The sequence below is a fragment of the Bos javanicus genome, chromosome X (assembly GCF_032452875.1).
Source record: "Bos javanicus breed banteng chromosome X, ARS-OSU_banteng_1.0, whole genome shotgun sequence".
NCBI lineage: Eukaryota > Metazoa > Chordata > Mammalia > Artiodactyla > Bovidae > Bos > Bos javanicus.
Genome location: NC_083897.1, coordinates 126109888 through 126133805, shown reverse-complemented (window position 1 = coordinate 126133805; position 23918 = coordinate 126109888). Strand labels below are relative to the sequence as shown.

The 23918-nt window shown below is 43.1% G+C and overlaps 1 protein-coding gene across 2 annotated transcripts; it reads left to right on the top strand.

The window, feature by feature from the left end:
* Positions 1-204: 204 nt before the first annotated feature.
* On the top strand, positions 205-15843 carry MSL3 (MSL complex subunit 3). 2 transcript variants are annotated; one of them, XM_061407877.1, is made up of 13 exons: positions 205-458; positions 1748-1830; positions 2206-2301; positions 2602-2702; positions 3266-3345; positions 3910-4032; positions 4605-4765; positions 5553-5711; positions 7256-7518; positions 8313-8422; positions 12399-12498; positions 12829-12913; positions 15052-15843. In XM_061407877.1, exons 1-13 carry the CDS (start codon positions 357-359, stop codon positions 15149-15151), a joined length of 1563 nt encoding a protein of 520 aa, XP_061263861.1. In that variant the 5' UTR covers positions 205-356; the 3' UTR covers positions 15152-15843. The 2 variants fall into 2 exon arrangements, with proteins under 2 accessions (XP_061263861.1, XP_061263865.1); XM_061407881.1 differs by lacking the exon at positions 205-458 and adding an exon at positions 707-822.
* Positions 15844-23918: the final 8075 nt, after the last annotated feature.

The window sequence follows — 23918 nt, the reverse complement described above, 5'->3', positions numbered from 1 at the left end:
AGCCAAGACGGCGCGCGTCCGGCGCGTTGACCTCGTGGGCGCAGCCCGCTGCGGCCGCCTTTCCCAGGAGGGCTGGAGGGGCCGCGGGCTGCCCGACTCCCAGCCACCCGGGAGCCCGGCGGCGACTCGCAGGGACGCGCTCGATCGGGAGCGCGCGCGCTTGGCCGCTCGGAGGTCCAGCGGTGGCGCGGGGCGGGCAGAGGCGGGGCCGAGGGCGGGCCGGCCACAGCCTCCGCCAGTCCCCGCTCCCTCCCCGCCACCCCCGCTGCCGCGCGCCACCTCCCAGCCCCCACCCCCCTCCCCCACCGCGCGCGCTCCGCCCGCCCCGGAGCCTCGCCCTCCGCCACGATGAGCAAATGAGCGCGAGCGAGGGCATGAAATTTAAATTCCATTCAGGGGAGAAAGTGCTGTGCTTCGAGCCTGACCCCACCAAGGCGCGAGTGCTGTACGATGCCAAGGTGCCACCGCGGAGGGGCAGGGAGGAGGCGCGGGCCGGGAACCCCGGGACGGGAGGCGAACGCGGATGCGGGTGCTGACGGTGCCGTGGAGCGGGGGAAGTGGCGGGGCTCGGCGCTCCTTGCTCGCGGCTCCTCGGCCTGCGCGGCGCCGCACGGGCGGCAGGGGGCGCTCGCGGGACGCCGCGATGGGGAGTCGGGGCTGGGACGCTTCCGCTTCCGGCCTGGGCCGGGGGTTGCGCCGGCGCTGTCGGAATCCTAGCGCGAGCGGTGTCGCGCTGCAGGAGCCGCGGCGTCGGTTTGCGCACCTGAGGGCGGCGGGGGCTCCGCGTCCAGGAGGCCGCTTGCTCAAGGCCTCTTCCTGGAGGTTAACTCTCCCCGTCCTGTGCTGTCTAGGGCCGCTTGGGCTCCCGCGCGATGCCTTGATCGAGCGGCCCCCGTCCTAATCCATAGATTGTACCGCAGGGCTGGCTGTCAACTGGCGACGCCGTTGCCCTGGGCCGGTTGTGGTCTGGGCTCGGCCCCTCCCGTAGGCCTGGATTCTCTCTGAGAGCCAGGTTGAGTGGGTGTCTTCGTCCTCCAGGGCCTTGCACCACTTAGGTTTTCAGTTGGCCGTGTCGCGGCTCCTGCCTGTCCGCCTAAGTTTCGGAGGTTGGGAGAAAATGGAGCCACATCAGCGGCTCCTCCGGTCTAGGTGGCGTGAAGGAGTGTGTCTCGCAGGTCGCGGGTGGGGGCTGGCCCTAGCGCCCCTCTGGGCTTTCCGTTCTACTTTGGGGCTCCAACCCGCTGCCCCTGCCTCACGTTTATGTTTGCCGTGCCTCCTCCCTCCCCGCCTTGAGTCTCCCCAAGGGTGACACGCCCCTTCATTTGCCCCCGAATTTCCCCCTGGGGACAACCGCTAGGCGGGGTGGCAGAATCTCCGAGCCTAACTGGCCAGACGATCCTGCGGAGCCCAGGAGACTACAACTCCCAGAGGTCTATCGGCAGAGGCTCGCTTGTCAGGCCGGGACTCTTAGTGACAACTCGGCTGACTAATGGCTTCAGAACCTACACCCGTTCTCACACTCAGAGACCAATCAGGGGGTGGTTGGAGGGATGTTTCCTATTTTGAGGCATCCACTCAGGGGAAAAAATGGAATTGAAAGGGAAAATGTTTCAGCCCAGCTCTCCGTCTAAAAAAGGAGAGAATGCTTTCCTTTCTTTTACAAAAAAGCCCATGATCTAGTTTTCCTAATCCAGCTTCTGATATTCTGTATGTTCTATTGTTTGTGGACGGTATTTTCTGGTTTCAGATCGTCGATGTTATTGTTGGGAAAGACGAAAAAGGCAGAAAGATCCCAGAATATCTGATCCATTTTAATGGTTGGAACAGAAGGTGAGTGTACTTGTTAAACCTGACTGAAAATTGATCATCTGTGCACAGGAACATTGCAAACTTCTTTGTTAAGTTTTAGAAACACTCCTTGGAAAGTTTCATTTCCTGTTTTTGCTTTTTTGTCAAACCTTGCCTACTCTGATTACTTCTGAGTCGACTATATTTGGATTCTCTATGGTTGCTTTTGGAGATTCTCATTGCTTCTGTGTCTGAATGAGTTGTGGTTTCTCTTTTTGTGATTTAAAATATTTAAATAGTTTTCTGAAAGATAAGTAATTTTGAGACACTTCTGTTCCTGTGTGGTGCTTTTAACATTTGTTTCATGTCAAACTAAAATACTGAATTTTACACCCTTTTCCTCTTTTGTTTCTTTAGCTGGGATAGATGGGCAGCAGAGGATCATGTCCTTCGTGACACTGATGAAAATCGGAGATTACAGCGGAAATTGGCCAAAAAAGCTGTAGCTCGCCTGTAAGAATACCAAAAACATGAATTTTGCTCAATGTGTTTTCTTTTAAGGTTTAGAATTTTTGTCAGAGAAAAGTTTAAAAATCTGATAAACGTGGCTTATCAAGTCATGTAACATATTTGAAACGTAGTAGCAAATAGTGTTTCTATTGTATTCGAAATAATGGAGGTTACCACTTATGTTGTAAAATGTAATTATATCTTCGATACTTAAGAATTATTGTTACTGCATTTTTTTGTTGTTTTTTTTTTAACCTCAAGACCCATATCAGTCAACATTTCAGTGGTCTTTATCCATTTCAGGAGAAGCACAGGAAGAAAGAGGAAGCGCTGCAGGTTGCCTGGTGTGGACTCTGTCTTAAAAAGCCTCCCTGCTGACGAAAAAGATGAAAACGATGAAAACTGTGAGTGGCTTGACTTATCGTCTCTGGTTAAAAGGAGTTTTACCTAGTTCTTTTATACTGCAGGGTTGAGGGGAAAGATTCACTGAAACTTTAGACAAGGAAACATTGTAAGCTCATTTCATAAAACATTTGCTCATTTGTTTTTGATAATTCAAGTAGCAGTCAGAAAGTTCCTAATTAGACCTGGTGGGTCTTGCACATGACCCCTGCCTTCTCAATCAGTGTCTTATAGTAGCGCCTCAGAGCTCCATTCTCATGTTTTCTTCATGGTACCTTGCTCCACTTGTGAATGTGACAGCGAACAATAAGATCCTAGGTGACTAAACACTTGCACATCATTTACTTGTGTGGTTTTTGCACCCCTTGAGGTTGGTATTGTATTTTTTCAAAATAAATTTCTATTCTGAAAGGTCCAATATTTGTGTTTGACGTTTAAACTTTATGCTGGACAGTAGTTTATTATTACTAGCAGTAGGACACCCATGCCATCCTAAGGAATTGTAGATGTAAGGGTTAAGGAAGTGTGTAATGCAGGTTTGACTGCTGTTTTTTGTTTTACCTAGCAATAAGCAGTTCCTCTGACAGTGAAGAAAAGGATGGAGAAATAAGTGAAGAGGGTGATACTGAAGAAAAGACTGAAGTGGTATACAGTTCTTATTGTAAAAACTCTTTGGCATATATTTTGGTGGTAAAATTTTCTAGTTGTGAAATGTTTTGTAAAAATCCATCTTTTTAACCAAATGTGATAAAATTGTACTTCATATATAAGGGAAAAAAACCCTTTTTATTGTAAAAACTTCTCTGTGGCTTTTTATACCCATGAAATGTTTCCACAAACCATTTCACCTCTTTCTTTGCAGTGAAATTGTGAACTTTCACTAATTGTGAAATTAGTGCTGATTAATTTTTAAATGGTGTGTATCAAGAGTTTAGCATCTTCTGTTTGCTGAATACAAAGTTAACGTGAATCCCACTGGTAAAGTTAAATTGGGAAGAAAAGAAATAAGCATTTGCAATGTCGTTAGCGCCCTAAAACAAGTTAACTTTTGGCCTTTAATATACTTCTCATTAGAACATGTGACATCATTACTGGTGTAAATGTCAAGGCTTAAGTGGTTTGTTTCATTGTAGCCTGTGCTTATGTTAGTCCTCCTTTGGGTGTAGACTCTCTGTTTTAGGTAGTTAAAATGGAATTGTGATATTGCAGAAGGAAGGACCAGAGCTGCACACAAAAAAGGAAATGGAAGAAAGAACAATAACTATAGAAATCCCTGACGTTCTGAAGAAGAAGCTTGAGGATGATTGTTACTATATCAACAGGAGGAAACGGGTAAACAAGGAGAACACATAAAACATGGATTTGTAGTAGAGCCATATTTTGCAGTCACAGAAAGTTGAGAGCCTTGGCGGAATGAAACTCAGGTTCTGTGCTGAGTTGGGTTTTACACTTCTCTGGCAGTAGTGTTCTCCTGATGGAAGTGTGCTCAGACTTTTCCAGCCCTGGCTGCCTGTTAGAATCTTCTAGAGAGCTTTGCAGAGTCCTGATGCCTGGGCTTCAAGCTTAAGGTGAAAACTGATCTATGACGTTGGGGGTGGCAGCTGTGGATATCTTAGAGGTTCCCCAAATGGTTCTAATGGGTCCCTAAGCTGAGAATCATTGCTTGCATTTATTTTTAAAATTAGTTATCAATTAACTTTAAATTATCATTGTAATATACATGGGGATATGATCAGTAGAAGAAAAGTCAGAGAGTTTCAAAGCACATTTACCTAAAGAATTATCTTCATACACAATTGACTTTATTTTTGAGCTTCAAAAATGATGTACACAAGACCACTGTTTCTTGGAATATATGTTTATCCAATGGAATGTGTACATCAAATGTTTGTTTTTGTTAACAGTTAGTGAAACTTCCATGCCAGACCAACATTATCACTATTTTGGAATCGTACGTGAAGCATTTTGCTATCAATGCAGCCTTTTCAGCCAATGAGAGGCCTCGTCACCATCATGTTATGCCACACGCCAACATGAATGTGCATTATATCCCAGCAGAAAAGAAGTAAGTAGGGGAGGGAGGGTTGGCATTTCATGGTTCACTCTGGGTGTTAGAGAATAAACTTCCATTTAGAACAGGTAACACTGTCTCTGTTTCAGTTACTATGAAACAGTTCACATACTGTTACACTTAATTCATACAGTAACCAGTTAAGTTTCAAAATACTGTCTTTTTCCAGAATGTTCAGTAACTCTTTAGGAGTGTGATGTGAATTCATTGAGGATATGCACTGCCTCAACACTAGAAGAAGTTTTCAATGATGTAATTTAGGGAGCAAACTCTTTTTTTTTTTTTTTGCTTTGAAAAGTACCAGAATGGGGAATGAGAATTTTGTTGAAACCTGTTTACAAACAGGTCTTTACCCTAATCTGAATAATTGTCCTCATAGCTTGCCTTGGGAATGTGACCCCATAGGAGTGGAGTCAGACAAGTAGATTGTTGCAGTTGAAACAGATGTGTCAGCTCATCACGACCAACCGACCCCTTCAGCTGCAGGTGTCTGGGGTGTGTCTACTTTCCGGAGCACAGGCTACTTGGGCTCCTTGTGTGGCACTGAGCATATTTACTTGTGTTCAGTGTGTAAGTTACAAATACTTGCTTACTGCACTCTATATTCTAGGTCTGTGCTCCCATTTAATTATCGTTAGCACCTACAGACTTTGTGTTTTGCACACTTAGGTGTAATATACAGTGTTTAACACTCTTCCTGATTAGAAATATGCACCTTCATTGTGACATTTTGAAAAGTTCTGTTATTTTATTGCATCTCTAATCTCTTTAATCTTTCCAGCGTTGACCTTTGTAAGGAGATGGTGGATGGATTAAGAATAACCTTTGATTACACTCTCCCATTGGTTTTGCTCTATCCATATGAACAAGTTCAGTATAAAAAGGTGACTTCGTCCAAATTTTTTCTTCCGATTAAGGAAAGTACCACAAGCACTAATAGGTAAGTTAGCTTGTAGTTCAACCATCAGCTATCAGAAATCAAATAGCTAGATCTGTTTTTAAAGATTTCCGTTGGATGCTATGGGGCCAACACGTTTGGAGGAGGGAATAGATGGCAAACCACTGTCTGTCCTGGTGGTTTTCTTTCTTCTTGGGTAAGTTTGAGTCATCATTCACTTTCAAATGTCTCTGGAAGTTTTTACCAAGTGAAGATTTCAGTGTACAGAAATTGGCTTTAGAGTAGCCAATGCCCTTCTTTCCAAAGACATTGGGGTGAAGAGAGCGTGGCCTGAGAAGGTTGGGTGTGGGTTTGAATTTGTGACTTGGTGAGGTGTCATCTGAGTCTCTAGCTTTTCCTGTCAACAATGGAAAGAACATTTGCTTCTGTAGGTAGTTATTAAATGAGGAAGTGCATGAAGGGCTGGCTGCCTTAGGCCTCAAATAAAGGTTAGTTTCTTTCCCGCTCTGCTGTGTCACAGTCTTCCCTCAGTGACCAAGCTTTTCCAAATCTCCATTCTTTGGGTTCAACAAGTCCCCCTGCACCTGAGTCCATGCCTCTATCTGTGTAAGCTACTTCCTTGTCTGCCTCAGGCCCATCTTCCCGAGAGACTGGTCTATTTTCATGATTTCCACCCCTGCATCTCCTCTTGCATGTTTCCTGTCTATCTTGGTCTCCTGCCTCCCTCTGCTCCCCAAAGTCACTGACAGCTTCCCACTTGCTGCACTAAGCATTGCCCTCCTTTCGCCTTCAGCCCCTTGATCCGCTTCCTCCTCAGGTCTTGCCTGGTAATTGTCTGTCTGCATTATGACCGTCTCTTCTTTGGCTGCCTTCCTTCCCAGCGGGGACCTATGTTGATGTCCCCACACCCTCCTCCAAACCTCAAGGTTCCCAGTGTCTAGAGTGGACCGCGTGTTTCCACAAAATGTGGGCAATGTTTGTGGCATTCTAGCCCTATCAGTAGTTACGTTGTCACGAGATGACGTTGTATTCTTAGTCTCACCACCATGGTTTCTCAGCCTTGGCTCGACCGATGTTTTTAATTGGATCATTGTTGGTGACGGAGGCCGAACTACGTGCTGTAGGATAGCGAGCAGCATCCCTGGCCTCCACCCACTGGATGCCAATGGCACTTTCCCAGTCGTGACCATCAAAACTGACTCCAGAAGGTGTCTGTGTTCCCCCCAGAGTGGAATCACCTCTGAGTTGTGTTCCCCCCAGAGTGGAATCACCCCTGAGTTGTGTTCCCCCCAGAGTGGAATCACCCCTGAGTTGCGAACCACTGATACAAAACAAGGACAAAGGGTATCACAGCCTTTAATGCCAGGGTGCCTTGAAGAGTTAAAGGGTGAAAATGGTATAATAATGTTTAGGTACCTTTAAGAAAGTATTTGTTTTGGCATGTCTGGAAGTGAAAGTTTCTAAGCCTCCTGGAGTGGAATGGAGGCTGTGTTTTCTGCCTGAAGAAGGACATTGAGGAACCCCTCCAGGCTTGGCAGAGATTCTGTGTACCGGGCGCGTGTGATGCGTTCCCCTTCCTTTTGTAGGAACCAGGAGGAGCTCTCTCCAAGCCCACCTTTGCTGAATCCATCCACACCACAGTCCACAGAGAGTCAGCCAACCTCAGGTGAACCAACCACCCCCAAAAGGCGCAAAGGCGAGCCGGAAGCCTTTCAGTCTCTGAGGCGGTCCACGCGCCACTCTGCCAACTGCGACAGGCTGTCTGAGAGCAGCGCCTCACCCCAGCCCAAGCGCCGGCAGCAGGACACGTCTGCCAGCATGCCCAAGCTGTTCCTGCACCTGGAAAAGAGTAGGTCCACTGCCCACAGGAGGGCCATGCCGGGGAGAGGTGATGCCGACTCTGTGCTTGGTCTGGGTCAGGCACCGTGCTCCTGAACCCAGTCCAGCGGGAGATGGGAGCCCCCCCCCCCGCCCCCGCAACTCCTGTGCCTTCAGCTCTACAATCAGGATTCCTGGTACTGACCAGTTTCGCGCTGGCTCACCCATCTGTTTGCAGTCCCTCTCTCCAGCCCTGAACTAGTTAACGTCCTGTACATATGGATCTACCTCTTCTAGGCATGAGTTCATCAGTGGAATCATGCAATATGTGGCCTTTTGTCCGTGGCGTCTTTCACTTAACATACAATGTTTTCAAGTTTCATCATGTTGTACGTAGTTTATCCCAGTGAAGTGTGAAAATGAAAGTGTTAGTCGCTCAGTTGTGTCCAACTCTTTGCGACCCCCCCCTGGACTGTAGCCCGCCAGGCTCCCCTGTCCATGGGATTTCCCAGGTAAGAACACTGGAGTGGGTTGCCATTCACTTCTCCAAGGGATCTTCCCAACTCAGGGATCAAACCCAGGTCTCCTGCATTGCAGGTGAATTCTGTGAGCCACTAGGGATATCTCTGAACTTGATTCCTTTTCTTTCCTTTTTTCCATCAAATAATATTCCAGGTACTATTCTTGACAGGGAAGTCTTATTGGTAAAAATTAATAACTTCTCTGCTCTTTGTAAAGGTCTTTCAGCAATCTTTAATTCAGTAGCTGTATGATTAATTAGTGGATAATTAATTGGTGACTAATTAAAGTCTTTTCCTTTTAAAGAGACACCTGTTCATAGCAGATCATCCTCGCCTGTTCCTCTGACCCCTAGCAAGGAAGGGAGTGCGGTGTTTGCTGGCTTTGAAGGCAGAAGAACTAATGAAATAAATGAGGTAAAGCATTAGTTTCTGTTGTTCACCCCCATTGAACCCTTCCTTTTGTGTTTTCTTAAAAAGTCTTACAAGAGGAAATCCCGTTTGCTGGGAAGAAACATTATGTTACTCTTGCTGTAGGTATTTTTTTTTCAATTTTTTAAAATAATTATTATTATTTTTTTCTGTACAATATTGTATTGGTTTTTCCATACATCAACATGCATCCACCACGGGTGTACACGTGTTCCCCATCCTGATCCCCCTCCCACCTCCCTCCCCATACCATCCCTCTGGGTCATCCCAGTGCACCAGCCCTGAGCATCCTGTATTCATGCATCGAACCTGGTCTGGTGATTTGTTTCACATATGATAATATACATGTTTCAATGCCATCTTCCCAAATCATCCCACCCTCGCCCTCTCCCACAGAGTCCAAAGACTTCTATACATCTGTGTCTCTTTTGCTGTCTCACATACAGGGCTATCGTTACCATCTTTCTAAATTCCATATATATGCGTTAGTATACTGTATTGGTGTTTCTTTCTGGCTTACTTCACTCTGTATAATAGGCTCCAGTTTCATATACCTCATTAGAACTGATTCAAATGTATTCTTTTTAATGGTTGAGTAATACTCCATAGTGTGTATGTACCACAACTTTCTTATCCATTCGTCTGCTGATGGACATCTAGGTTGTTGCTGTGGATATTAACAGAATTTTTTGTATGATGTGTAACATTGTATTTGTGGTATCTAAAATGAGATTATAGCCCTGCACCTCCATTCCTCTTTTATTTCAAATAAGTCCAAGTATTGCCTGGAGAATCCCAGGGACAGGGGAGCCTGGTGGGCTACCGTCTATGGGGTTGCACAGAGTCGGACATGACTGAAGCAACTTAGCAGCAGCAGCAACAGCATTGAAATAGGAGTATTGTTATTTTGTAGAACAGTTGTCAGTACAGTTTTTCTGCAAAAAGTCAGAGAGTAAATATTTTCAACCTTGTGGGCTTCATAGTCACTGTTGAGACTCCCCAGCTCCAAAGCAGCCCCAGACACTGTGTACATGAATGAGTGTGCCGTGTTCCAATAAAGCTGTGTTTATGGACACTGCCATTTGCATATCAGATAATTTTTCATTTATATGATATTATTCTACTTGTGGTCTTAACCATTTAAAAATATAAAACCCATCTTTAACAGCAATATTCATAGCCATCCCTTTGAGGGCATGCTGTATGCTAGCATTGTGCCAGGCGCTTGATCTAAATTACCTCAGGTTCTTGAGAATAACCTTACCAGCAGAGTTCCCTTTTACAGACAGGAAAGCTTCAGTTTGAAACTGTTTTTAAGGCCAGTTAACTGAGATACATAGTGAGTTTTCAGGAGTTCAGGAGATGTCTTAGTCCACGGGGATATTGTATGAATCTTGCCTAGCAAGTGGGCTTTCCTTGTTTCTGTGCACAGAGGAGGATGGCTTTATGAGACGATGTTTGGTGACAGGGGTCAGCAAACTTTTCTTATCAAGGGTCAGATTGTAAATACTTTCAGGGTTGTGCATCAGCTTGTGAAAGTAGTGTAAATAGTTCACAAATGAGTGTGCTGGGTGGCCCCAAAATTCATTCATGTGTGCTCAGTCTCAGTTCACTCAGTTGTGTCCAACTTTTTGTGACCCTGTGGACTGCAGCATGCCAGGCCTCCCTGTCCATCGCCAACTCCTGGAGCTTTCCCAAACTCATGTCCATTGAGTCGGTGACACCATCCAACCATCTCATCCTTTGTCGTCCCCTTCTCCTCCCGCCTTCAATCTTTCGTAGCATCAGGGTGTTTTCCAGAGTCAGTTCTTCACATCAGGTGGCCAAAGTATTGGAGCTTCAGCATCAGTCCCTCCAATGAATATGTATGCTAGTAATCAAATTTCATATGATTTTTATATGTCGTGAAGTAGTATTCATTTAATAAAAAAAAAACATTTAAAAAACAGTTGTTTTTAGCATGAGGGGGTTGCTGTGGCTCAAGGGTTATAAGTTGACTGACCTCTGCTAGAAAACCCAGTTCGTGTTCCAGTGATGTTAAGGGAGGGTTAGGAAATTCCTAGTGCAAGCAGTCCCTAATTTTCCTTTTTTCAGACTAGAAAGCCTGCAGGTGTTTTTATTCAAGAAGAATCCTGTTTCTTACAGCAGTCCCCAACCTCCATGATCTTAGGCCGGATAAGCTGAGGTGGAGCTGATGTAATAATAGAAATACAGCGCACAATAGATCTAATGCACTTGAATCATCCCCAAACCGTCCCCCGCCCTGGGGCCGTGAAAAAATTGTCTTCCACAAAACTGGACCCTGGTGCCCTAAAGTTGGGGACCCACAGAAAACATCTGAATATTGAGGCACAGCCATTCCCACTCTGGTCACTGTTGCAACGCCGCCATCTAGTGGTGATAGTTACAGCTACAAGGTCTAGTGAAAAAGTGGTTGGGGTTGGACAGGCTCTCATGATGAGACCTTAGTGCATTCTGTCTGCATAAAGCCTCCATTGCAGCATGTTTTCCCCAGGGCCCTGCATCCTGACCACCTGAGACTCACTCTCCCAATGCCATTTGCTGCCCAACTGCACCAGGGAGGATCTGGACTGGTGTAGTCCTGGTTGAGATCACAGGCGATTCCTGTGCACACCCTGGTTGAGACTTCCTCCACTGGAAACCTGTTATTTCCACCCATAATGCATCTTTGAGAGAGCTGATTCACTACATTGAGCTGCAGAATTGAGGGAGGGAAGTAGCCAGGCTCGCTAACTAACCACATGATCTGCTTTTGCATGAGCGTGCCCTTCGTGCCTCCAGTGATGGTGGATTCCCCCATGTTCACTTTGAGTGTCACTGTCAAAACAGTTGCTGAGCTGTAGCTGTGTGCACCACGGAGTTCGGTGCTAGGGATAGTATAAAGGGGCAGAAACTTACTCCTGCTCTGAGGCTTGTGTACCACAGAAGCGTGGGGTTGGTGAGGCACGGGCTGAAGCCTGGGCCTTCAGCATGGAGACAGATGGAACCATGGTGGTGCTTGTTAATTTCTAAAATTTAATTTGATTAAATTGAATACATCAGCCTTTCTGGGCTCATTTTGGCATCCTTCTGCTTTGTCTTATAGAGGTCTTCCTTTGACCCAACTATTTCCAGATTAAACTTGGCAGATCCCAAAAGGCAAAGCAGCAACTAGGTAGAATAGACCTATAATTTGCTGAAATATTTCTGTGGAAGCTCATCAGAGAGTTTTGAAATTCAACTGTTACTTTAACAAAAGCCCCCAATCCACCCACACTTCTGGAATTCAAAGTGAAGGAAAAGCAGGCAGTTTCCAGGGCTGAAGTCTATTTTCACTTGATTCAGTGGGTGAAATTAGTTTCCAGAGTGACTGTAACATAGCAGAATCTTAGAGAATCTTGACACAGTGGTAACCTTTCTCAAAACATCTTTTATTACTTCATTGTCTAAAACAGCAGAATTTCCAAGAAAGGAGAAGGGGCAGAATGACAAAACAGTTACAGCTAATTTACAGGTAGAAGCTATTGAAAATTAGAAAATCGAATATTTTCCCAGTTTTAAGTCCTCTTTGCTTGTTTATTTTTATGAGTTTGTGTTTATTTGATACAGTGGCATTTTTTTTTCATCTTCACACAATCTGTCTTAATTGTAGGTGATTAGGACTGTCTCCATGTTGCCAAAGAAGGTGGGATGGCTTTAGGACCTCCACATTGGCTTCTTGTCATTGTCCTGTTCCATGTTTGGTTTCTTCCCATTTTCTGGTCCAGCTGTGAGGCAGCTCCAGAGGTGCCAAATGGATGGGAAGCTCCAGGGTAGAAACGCGACACTTGATGAGCTGTGTCTTTCTGCCGGCTTGGGAGTGTCAAAGTGTGTGTATTTCTGCTGGAATTCCAAATGTACAGATCTGTGGGTAACGGAGTGTGAAGATATAACAACAAAGCATTCTCTGTGCTTTTCCCAGGTCCTCTCCTGGAAACTTGTACCTGATAGTTATCCCCCAGGTGACCAACCACCTCCACCCTCTTACATTTATGGGGCACAACACTTGCTGCGTTTGTTTGGTAAGAAATCCTTTGCCCTGCTTTCTTCTTACCTTTTTTATTTTCCACTTTAATTTTAACAGCTGTAGGCTTAGGTACATCTTGTGGTAATTTGGGGGTCTAAGAAAAATCACTGAATGTTGATCTCTTAAAAACAATGAATCTTAAATTTCATACAAATTGTGTTTGTAATATTTGTACTTACTACTCTATGTTCAGTAAGAGTTTTGGTTTTGTTTGGCAGCATAGATGTTAGTTTCAGTTTGAATAAGATCACAGGGACCCAGAGGATCTCCTACTGATCGCCAGATTCTGCCAGTTGTAAATGATTTTGCTTTCTTTTTAATGCAGTGAAACTTCCAGAAATCCTTGGAAAGATGTCCTTTTCTGAGAAGAATCTGAAGGCTTTACTGAAGCACTTTGATCTCTTTCTGAGGTATTGTTATTACTTTGTCAAAACTTACTCTGCCACCGTATATATGACTTTTTTGAACTTGTCTTCAGCAGATGTAGAAGCTAGCTCTGCAGTATTACCTAAGTATAGTTGGTTCTAATAGTAATTGTAATATGGGGAGTTGGAGCTATTTCATTTTTTCATAGTTTATCTGGTTTCTAAACAAAGGGTATGGAGGTAAAATGTTTTTGTGTCACTGGAAGAATCCAGTTGGATAGCCATGTGAGTAGAAAATTAATTTTCTAAAGAAGTGATTGAGATTGATAACTATTTAATTTTATGTATTTTATTCAAGAGTACCTTAAGCATGTGACTTTTCTTTGTTCCATGTACCTACATTTGTAGGTCTGATTTTGGTGTCTCCTTTGGAGTTAAGAGAAATGATGAATAGTCTGTGCTGATACTTTGTGAATTTGGAGAAAGGTAGCGTTTTCTTCACCTGACAGAGCCATTTTATTATATGGTTGGATCATTCACCCTGAGGCTGTGCCCTCCGCATACCTGGGGCTGCAGACCCCAGCCTCCTTTATGCCTATGGCCCAGTTCTCCCACCTAGATGTCTACTGACTGGTTTCTCCTGGCGTTCCAGGCTTGTTGTCACTCTGCCTCACCCAGGGTGTCCCATGTACCTGACCTTGTTTTTTCTTTCTCTTTAAGAGGATACTTTCTCCTTGTATTTAGGTCCCAACATGTAAGAGCTAGTCAAGTAGGATTTACTGGAGTGGAGAACACTCCAGCCAGAGAAATGAGTCTTTGTCTGGGTATTTTGAATAATGTATCAAATGAGTGGAATTCAACTTTAAAACATTTTATAGAAAAAAGTTTCAAAAATGCCCTAATCTCTTTCAGCCTTCCCCTCAAACAAACCTACAACTCTGTTTTGTATAAACATTTTGTTACACTGAAATCAAATAATGCCAAAATGAGACAGCCACTAGTTAGCACAGGAGAGCCTTCTAATTCTGAGCTATGCCCAAAACAAAATAGAAATTAGGGTTTTAGGAGGTTACATACAAAGATTTACAAATAAAATGGTACAGCTGACCCTTGAACAACATGGGTTTGAAGTGCACAAATCCACTTACATGTGGATTTTCTTTAATGGTAAACACTTAGCACTACATGATCCATGTGGCTGGTTGCATCTGTGAACTGGGAGGAATAGTGAATACGGAGGGCCCAACTAATAAAATCGTTATGCAGGGATTTTCAACTCTGTAGAGGGTTGGGGCCCCAATCCCCATACTGTTCAGCTGTAATGGGTTATGAAAATACATCCAAACGTGTCAACTACAGAATCAGTGGATTGAGAGTTGCTATAAAAAAGGTACAATCAAAGAAGAAAGAGTTACCTCAAATGAATTTGACTTGGTTTTTACTGAAGAAGGTATTGCAGAGGTATATCCTTACCTTTTTAGGAATAAGGACAGTTGGGAGGAGGCCAGGGAAACAAACAGGAAGCTAATTAGCATACTAGTTAATGCGGCCCATGTGAGCCTATTTGAGCCCTTCATGGTGAAATATTTGATACTTCAGAGTCAAGACAGTGTCTGTGTTGCAGATTCTTCAGTGACTGGCTATGTTTCAACATCAATCCATAGTCAGGCATAAGTCAGTCTTACGTTTTTACTACTAAGCTGGAACTTACAGCATCTTTTGGCAACGGCAAAGTAGAACTCAAAATGCTCTTTACTGATTAAACCATTCAGTTTTGTTTTAACTTAGCCCATGTAAGTACTGTGCATTTCTCAGGTGACATTTATTGAGTTAATAATTTATTTTTTATAGTTTGTTTTTTAAAACAGGAAAATGTAGAAATACTCAGAGGCCTTTTTGCATGGAAGTGTTTAGATAATCAAGACTGCCACCTAGTGGAGTTTAGAAGCTATAGAAATAGAAATTTGTACACTTGATAGTGAAAGGATTCCAATGAAACAGTCTTTAACATAGAAGCTGGGTATGTGCAGTGAACATAATCAGTATATAGAAATCAAGATTATATTATTTTTTTCTACCTAATACAAAAAGAGTGAAATGTTACAGTTGTGGAAATTCCCGTTTTGCTTCCTGGTATTTAGTCTTTACTCTGGTGATCACAGGGGCTATTTTTTTTTTTCCAGGTTTTTAGCAGAGTACCATGACGACTTCTTCCCAGAGTCCGCCTATGTTGCTGCCTGTGAGGCGCACTACAGCACGAAGAATCCCAGGGCAATTTATTAAGGTTTCGATGGTCCTAGAAGAACAGTTTCTCTATCTAGTTCTTGGTTCCCAGTAAAGAACTAGGGAGTCAGTGGGCCTTCTTTATGCAGAAAGTAAATGTGACACCCACCCTGGGGGGCTTTGGCAGAGGTGGGCCCATTTGTTTGAGTTGCTTACCTACTGTAGTTATTTCTGTTAAGAATTACTTCCTCGGTGCCTCGATGGCCTCCAGCATCTAACCCTTGCCACCTATACACGTGATCTGTGATGGCAAGAAAACAGCAGCTGTGTTCACAGTGAATTGTTAATGAACATGTGATTAGGTTGGGCTGTTTCAGTAGACGGAGATACTTGTTAGCAGTAACCACGTCTTTTAGTTATTTGTTAGCATTAAACAAAATTGTTTTGCAAACTGTTTTCATTCTTGTGATAAGGCTGAGCAACTCTGTCCCACAAATTCTAGTTTTGCTTGGAAACTGCAAAGTAGTCCCTGAATATTTTAGAGGGAATCGATGTTGATGGCAAAAGAAAAGTTGCAGGTATACATTTGCTTGTTACAATTCCTTTTCTATAAAACCTTATTTTTGGTGATTTAAATAAAGCATTGCCTGAATGTTTGAGATTTTATAGCTACACTTGGTTGTGTAATATTATGGTTCCTTTTCTGTAAAATGTTATTTTTGGCCATTTCAAATAAATGATTTTCGATCTTATTGGAAAGAACCAGGAGAGAGTTTTTACTCTGGTCTTGTCCTTTTCTCTTTATTTGTTGTAGGAAAACAGTAAGGTAACTTTGATTCCTCAATTTTGTATTTATTTTACTTTCCCTTTGTGCCTTTTTTGTTAAGGACTTTTGTTTTCCTTTCCTTTCTTTTATTTTCCTACCTTGGCTGCCTTACTGAGAGGTGGTTCCCTGAAGTTGCTGCAGCCCATCACTGTCTTTTTGCCTGACTCTGGGCTGGTTTGGGGCCAACATATTTATTGCCTTCCATCATTACATAAAATCTAGCAAGATGATGTTAAGAGACTTGATATCCATTGGGAAAAGGGGTTTCAATAGATTAAGATTAAAAGCAGTAACTTGGGGAAGTCATGTCTACACCCGAATGAAATTAGACTCTTCAACACACCAGTTAAATCTTTTTTTTTTTCTTTCTTTCTTTGTTAATAATTGGAGAGACACTTTTTTTTAGCTTCTGCTTCTCTTATGCTTAAGCCAGATTCCTCCAGATGTTCATTTGGGACAAAGCCTTAGTGCATTTTTAAGCTGATTGAATTATGTTGTGTCTACTTAGCAATAAAAACAATGCTATTTTCTATGTCTCTCTTTCCTGGAATACATCTTCTAAACTCAAAGTGAATTTGTAAATGACGATTTCTTTGCTTCAACTTTCCCTCTGATTGGTGTAAATAGTGGGACCAGTAAGCAGAATGTATGTCCCCAGTGAGTGTCTTCAACACGTGGGATGACATGCTAACCCAGCTCTACTCCTCTTGCGTGTAGACTGGCGCACCCAGTAGGGGCCCAGCCCAGGTCACCTTGCTGTGGTTGGAAATGTTGCCAATATACCTCTGGCATCGAAAGCGTACGTATTACATCTGTCCTCACACACCAACAAATACAGTTACAATAAATGAGTGAATAAGCAAGAGTTCATGTGTTGAACAGTCTGATTGTGGTCTCAGGAGATGGTGGATATTTCTGAGGACCAAAGGAAAAGCAATGAAGGGTCTGCTTCAGCAAAAGAGGATTGGGGCATGTTTGCTGGGGGACTTACAGTGTAATCCTTTCTTTCATCACCATAAATGACTGTGGCCAAAATGTCAACCATTCACTTATAGCTTGAGGAGATGGATGTATGCTTTTGACCTTTTGTGGAGGTGGATTGCCAGGCTGGGATTGACCTCCAGTCAGGCAGGGAGAGAGCAGGGATCCCCCAAGAGTTGGTAACACTGGGTTCATATGTTCTTTCATCAAAAGGGGTCTAGCAGGAGGCAGACACAAATGACCACATAGGATTCCATCTGTGACATGTCCAGAGGAGGCAAACTATAGAAACAGTAGATTAGTGGTAGTCAGAGGATGGGGAGAAGAGGGGATTGGAACTGACTGCTAATAGGGCTGAGGTCTCTTCAGGGTGATGGAAATTTCTGGAATTAAGACAGTCATGATCATTGCCCCACTCTGTGAGTTTACTAAAAAACACAGAATTTTATATTTTTTAAATGGTGAGTGTTATGGCATGTGAATTACATCTCAGTTAAAGCGTGGAGATCTAGGGATTGGCTATGCCTAAAACTCAAGAAAATATTCCACAGAAATCCCTTTTTGAGAGCTGAATGGCTGGCCATTTGATCTAATCATTCACATGTCTTCTTTCATGCATCATTGCCCAAGGCAGGCAAGGCTCCTTTCCTCACTCCACTGACTTTACACTTCACGGGAAGGTCAGGAGACCCAGGGCCATGCCTTCATACAATGTCCTTTATAGGCAAATGGGAAGTTGGCAGATCTTCAAATTTCTCTGACTCCCAAATTCTTCTGCATGGCAGGGCATGAGGAATAATGATACATGGATATTCTGATATAAGCCAAAAAGATTAACAAACAGTTTAGTGACAGCAAAAGTAATGTGAATTAAAAATAATGCAAACCATAGCCAGGTCGTCTTTACAAGTCTTCCTGTTCTGGAATTTCTTTGCGACATCAACCTTTATCCTTCTAAAAGGTCATAAAAAAGCATAAGTGGTAAAGTGCTTGACTGTTTTTCTATTGATTTGTACTTCTCTCATTCAGATTTACAACTTTCAGTGGAATGATTTAATAAGTCATTTTGGAGCTCTGCTTTGGCACAAGGTAAATTACACCAGCCTGCAGGTTCTATTTACTGTTCAATCTTCACTGTCATAAAGGTGACTTTTGAGACAATTTCGGGTCGTCAGCCTCTATTAGTTACCCATTATTATCCACAAAATAATTTTGAGTGAGATGATTTGTGAGCTGTATAGAAACACACCTATTAGAGTCAGAGGATGAAGGCTGCTTAAACATGTTTGGGTAGTACAAAAACTGAAAACAAAAATGCTCTATTAGAGGGAAAACCTAGTAAGATTTTCTTTTCTTACATGATAATCCATTTTATCTTTTATATCTGTAGTTCATAAAACTTAACCAATCATAGCATTAAAACCCTGTTTTAATTTGGTGGTCTAGAAGAAGCCATAGTGTGGTAGACAGAATGAAGAATGTTTCTAAAACTTTACATACACCCCATCTCCGTTTCCCTAGCCCCTAAAATGTAAATTTGCAGTTTCTCTTATTACGAGGTAGGATCTAACATTTAATACTGTAAATCAACTGTACTTCAATTTTAAATCAATTTTCCTTCCCCCTTGAATTTGGTCTGGCTGTGTGTGTGTGTGCGTGTGTAAGACTGAGTAGATCTCAACGAGAGAGCTGTTTTCCTACATAGAAATCACCAACTAGTCTGGCTTGGGGATTTGCTTTGGCCAAGAAAATGTGCCAGAATTGATTCACTTCCCTTCTTTTCCTTAGATGTGGACAAGCCTGGGCTAACGTGCTGGATGATAAGAGACATGTTGCCTAGTTAGTCTCATCACTCAGCCAAAAGCCAGCCAATTGCTCAACATGTGAGTGAAACCATTTTAGACCAACCAACCAACCCCCAGCCTATACCAGCCCACCACAGATGCATAGACAAGTCAGTTAAAATCTGCCAAGCCCATCCTAGGTTAACAGAACCATCCAGTTGACCCATATATTATGGACTAAAAATAAATGCTTATTGTTTTAAGTCACTGTTTGGGGGTGGTCAAAAGTGAAAGAGGAGAGTGAAACAGTTGGCTTAAAGCTCAACATTCAGAAAACTAAGATCATGGCATCTGGTCCCATACGGGAAATAGATGGGGAAACAGTGGAAACAGTGGCTGACTTTATTTTTGGGGGCTCCAAAAATCACTGCAGATGGTGATTGCAGTCATGAAATTAAAAGACGCTTACTCCCTGGAAGGAAAGTTGTGACCAACCTAGATAGCATATTCAAAAGCAGGGACATTACTTTGCCAACAAAGGTCTGTCTAGTCAAGGCTATGGTTTTTCCTGTGGTCATGTATAGATGTGAGAGCTGGACTGTGAAGAAAGCTGAGTGCTGAAGAATTGATGATTTTGAACTGTGGTGTTGGAGAAGACTCTTGAGAATCCCTTGGACTGCAAAAAGGTCCAACCAGTCCATCCTAAAGGAGATCAGTCCTGGGTGTTCATTGGAAGGACTGATGCTGAAGCTGAAATTCCAATATTTTGGCTACCTCATGCAAAGAGTTGACTCATTGGAAAAGACCCTGATGCTGGGAGGGATTGGGGGCAGGAGGAGAAGGGGACGACAGAGGATGAGATGGCTGGATGGCATCACTGACTCGATGGACATGAGTTTGAGTGAACTACGGGAGTTGGTGATGGACAGGGAGGCCTGGCATGCTGCGATTCATGGGGTCCCAAAGAGTCGGACACGACTGAGTGACTGAACTGAACTTGGTGGTGGTCAGTTATCCAGCAATAGCTAACATCGCAGTGTGCCTATTCATTTTGCACACTCTGTATGGAACAGCTCAAAGTTCATTGCCTTGGCTGAAATTGCTGAAATTCTGGCATGTTTAGAAGCCATCAGCTAACCAAAGGAACGCATACGTGCTTTTGCTTCTAATCAGGTACCAAGTGAGAGAATGGACAAAGACAGCAACGCACCCCAAGATCCCAGATCTTGTAGCTAGCACAACCTGGATTTTATTTTGTAAAAAATTTAAAGTTTGCAGAAAACTTGAGAATATAATAAAATATACTTTCACCATAAAATTGACTTTCTTTTGTAAGATTTGTTTCCAGCCACTGTTTGAAAAAGAACTAAAATATTTTGGATTTGGCTAAAATTCTTTTTTTTCACCATTACCTGGATCTCAATCCTTGACCCTTCTGAGTTTGGTGTAGTGTGGACAGATACTGTGCACATGAAACTCTCTGCTTTTATACTCTTCATCACATTTTAACATATAGATTCATATTTACATATATACATATACATACATGTATAAATATACATTTGTACCTATACAAAACTGCATCAGTCTGTGTTCTCACGTAGGCACACTGAGTTCTTTTAATTGCTGTATAAAAATCTGTCATGTGGATATGCTGTCCTGTATTAATTCCTTTACCACTGTTGGACATTCAGATTGTTTCCAAGCCCCCCTTTAACAGTGCTGCAAAGAACTAGCCCTTGTACAGAGTTCTTGTATTCAAATGCCAGTCCTTCTCTAGGTCATACAGCCAGAATTGTTGGATGCTCAGACACGTGGGTTTTTTATTTTCTAGAGTCTAAAGTTACCCCATTAGACAGAGACTTGGCTTTACTAGAGTTCTGGGGTGTTAAATTTCAGGGAGGCTGTCCTGTGAGACATTTAAAACACAGGGAGCTAAAGAAAAGAAAATGGACGGAAATTTGAAGTCTCTTTGAAACTTTCTCCACGTTACCTTATCTCACATCGAGCCCTCCCCCACAACAGTGTTTTTAGGTGGTACTGGGGATTGTTCTTTGATGGGCTCATAGAAATTAGAAATAAAACCGTCACAGTGGTAAAAAGCACTCATTGGTTTCCAGAGCAAGTGTTATGGAAAGGAGCTGATTGGTCACCTGAAAAATATTTCAAATATTTCAAATTCAAACATTAGATAATTTCTGAGGAGCCATGGGTTCCTTAGTCTATAGGGCAAGCCAGTTCTTTGGTTTTCTCAGTTGAGAGGGAGGACAAATTTTAAAACCTGTTTTTTACCATCCTGAGACATGATATGGTAAATACACCATGGTACTGAAGAACTGATGCTTTTGAACTGTGTTGTTGAAGACTCTTGAGAGTCCCTTGGACTGCAAGGAGATCAAACCAGTCCATCCTAAAGGAAATCAGTCCTGAATATTAATTGGAAGGACTGATGCTGAAGCTGAAACTCCAATACTGTGGCCACCTGATGCGAAGAACTGACTCATTGGAAAAGACCCTGATGCTAGGCAGGAGCAGAAGGGGATGACAGAGGATGAGATGGCTGGATGGCATCACTGACTCAATGTACATGAGTTTGAGTAAACTCTGGGAGTTGATGCACAGGGAGGCCTGGCGTGCTACAGTCCGTGGGGTTGCAAAGAGTTGGACACAACTGAAGGACTGAACTGAACTAAACCATGGTACAATCAGGGTTAGGTCAAACAATATTCTCTCTGTAGCCAGGAGAAAATCAACAATACTCTTTGTTGCTTATGAAGTAAGTAGCTAAATGTTCTTAGATTTTATACATCCCCTGTCAAAAGTGCATCAGTCCACAAGAAGCCTATCCTCCCAATAAATACTCTTCTCAACAAATTGTGTGTGCCCTTTGTCCTTTGGGTTTAGTCCAGACCGGCAGATCATGACAGGATGATGTCAGCAGCACCCTAGTGCTTTCAATGTGTAACCATATCTGAGAGCTGCCTGAGGTTTTTTTGATTTATGCCAGGTTACATTATAGATGCTCTGTAATACAGCTGCTAGTTTAAAAGTCTTATAACTGGCAATAAGAAATGCAGGTTTGTACTAGAAGTAACAGAAATAATACTCCATCATGCATTTTGTATAGAAAAATGAGGAAAAGTAAAACTACTGGAAAGCTACATCTTTGTCCTTAAAACTTCCAAGCCATCACTCCTTGGCCTTTTGGCTAAGATCAAGTGTAAAACTTCCAAGTCAGAAGCTCACAAAATCATGATTAAAATAATAATGAAGTGAGGTCGCACAGAGTCGGCACGACTGAAGCGACTTAGCAGCAGCAGCAGCAAACTGCTTGCACCCAGAAATCACTCTAAAAGAAACATCTGTATGTCTATTTTTGCTCACTCATGTCCAACTCTCTGTGACCCCCATGGACGGTAGTTCCCCGCAGGCTCCTCTGTCCATGAAATTGTCCAGGCAAGAAGAGTGCGGATCCAGGGGATCTTCCCAACCCAGGGATTGAACTCACGTGTCCTTCATTGCAGGCAGATTCTTACCCTGTGCACCACCAGGGAAGCTTGTTCTGTCCTTGAAGATGTTTGGAATCAAGGCTCTGATTTGGGAAATATCCAGCACATCTTGTACTCTTAAGGGAATTTTTATAAAGAGGTTTCAAGTGTTGCCAGTTTTTCAGTGATTATCTGGCAGTTTCAAATGCACCGCTTTCTGCTGTCCTCTGTTTTGCTGAAAATGGGGCTTGGCAAGCCGCATTTTTTCCTGTGCTGGCTTTGCTTCCTGTTTCCGCCAGTAGAGGGCACTGGAGAGGGAAGACAGAGAGGGGCGGGGCTTCGTCCTGCTGCGCTCGCATTTCCCGTCTAGGACGCGAGGGCACCTCGTTCTGGCAGCCGCAGCGGGTTGTAGCCTCCGCCTTCTTTCGGCACTTTCCAGAAGCATCCTTGTTGGAGGTCCACCCTCCTTCAGAAGCCCCTTCTCAAACCCCTGGTCCCAGCAGCAGCCGAATAGCAGCGCTGTCTGCTCTACAGGTATCAACACGTTATACGCGTTTGGAAAGTTCTTGAAACATTTGCCAAATTGCTTTCCAGACGCATTTTTGTGATTTACACTCTCACTGGTTACGTGTGAAAATGCTTCTAGAAAGCCCGCTCCCGTGCATTTGTTAGCCTTAATTATCTTTGTCTTTTACCTGCAAGGACTTAAATATGTATTATCTGATGCTTTACAGGTAAAGTTTACGAAACCCAGTCCACATTTTCAAATTGTGCCTGCCTGTTTGTTTACATTTTCAGAGTTATTCTTCAGTAGTTGTCGTTAGGCGCATTTATTTTTATTTAGTTTTTCGCTTTTTGATGGCACCTCGTGGCATGTGGGATCTTAGTTACCCTCCAAGGATAGAAGGTATGCCCGATGCAGTGGCAACGGGAGTTTCAATCGTTGGACCACCAGGGAAGTCTGCTGTTAGGCTCATTTTAACGCTCATAATTTATTTTTGAGGCATTTTCCTCTCTAAAATTGATTTTATTTGTCAAAGTGACCACTTTTATGGGGGAGGGGGGATTCCCACAAGAAATTTGCAGTTAGATTGATCAATAAGGCTATGTTTTTCTTTTTCAATATATTTCTTTTTATGCTTAATTTTCTTCCTCCTACTTAGATTCAAAAATCATTTTCTAAAAATGCTAAGGTTATTATTTTTTTATTTTTTAAATTGGAGTAAAATTGCTTTACAGTGTTTTTTCTGCTGTACAACGAAGTGACTCACCTATATATATATATACACATGTATCCCCTCCCTCTGAAACTGCCCTCCCAGCACCCCCCCGCCCAGCCCTCTAGGTCATCACAGCTCAGAGCTGAGCACCCTGTGCTAATTATAGAGCAGTTTCTCATTAGCTATCTGTTTTACACATGGTCGTGTATGCATGTCAACGCTACTCTCTGTTTGTCCCACCCACCCTTCCCCTACTGTGTCGACGTGTCCGTTCTCTAGTCTGTGTCTCTATTCTTGCCCTGCAGAGAGGTTCATCTATATAAGGTTATTATTTTTTATTATTAAACCAACCCACCCCTATTTTTTTTAAATCACACGATACTAACATTTTTCAGCCCCCCAAATAAAACCAAGGCAAAAACTGAAAGGCAGAGACATATCAAAGCACAATTAAAAAGTAGGGGGAAAGATATCATCCATCCTCCCACCACTATAGCAGGTGCCACAGTCATGTTGGAATTTTTTTTC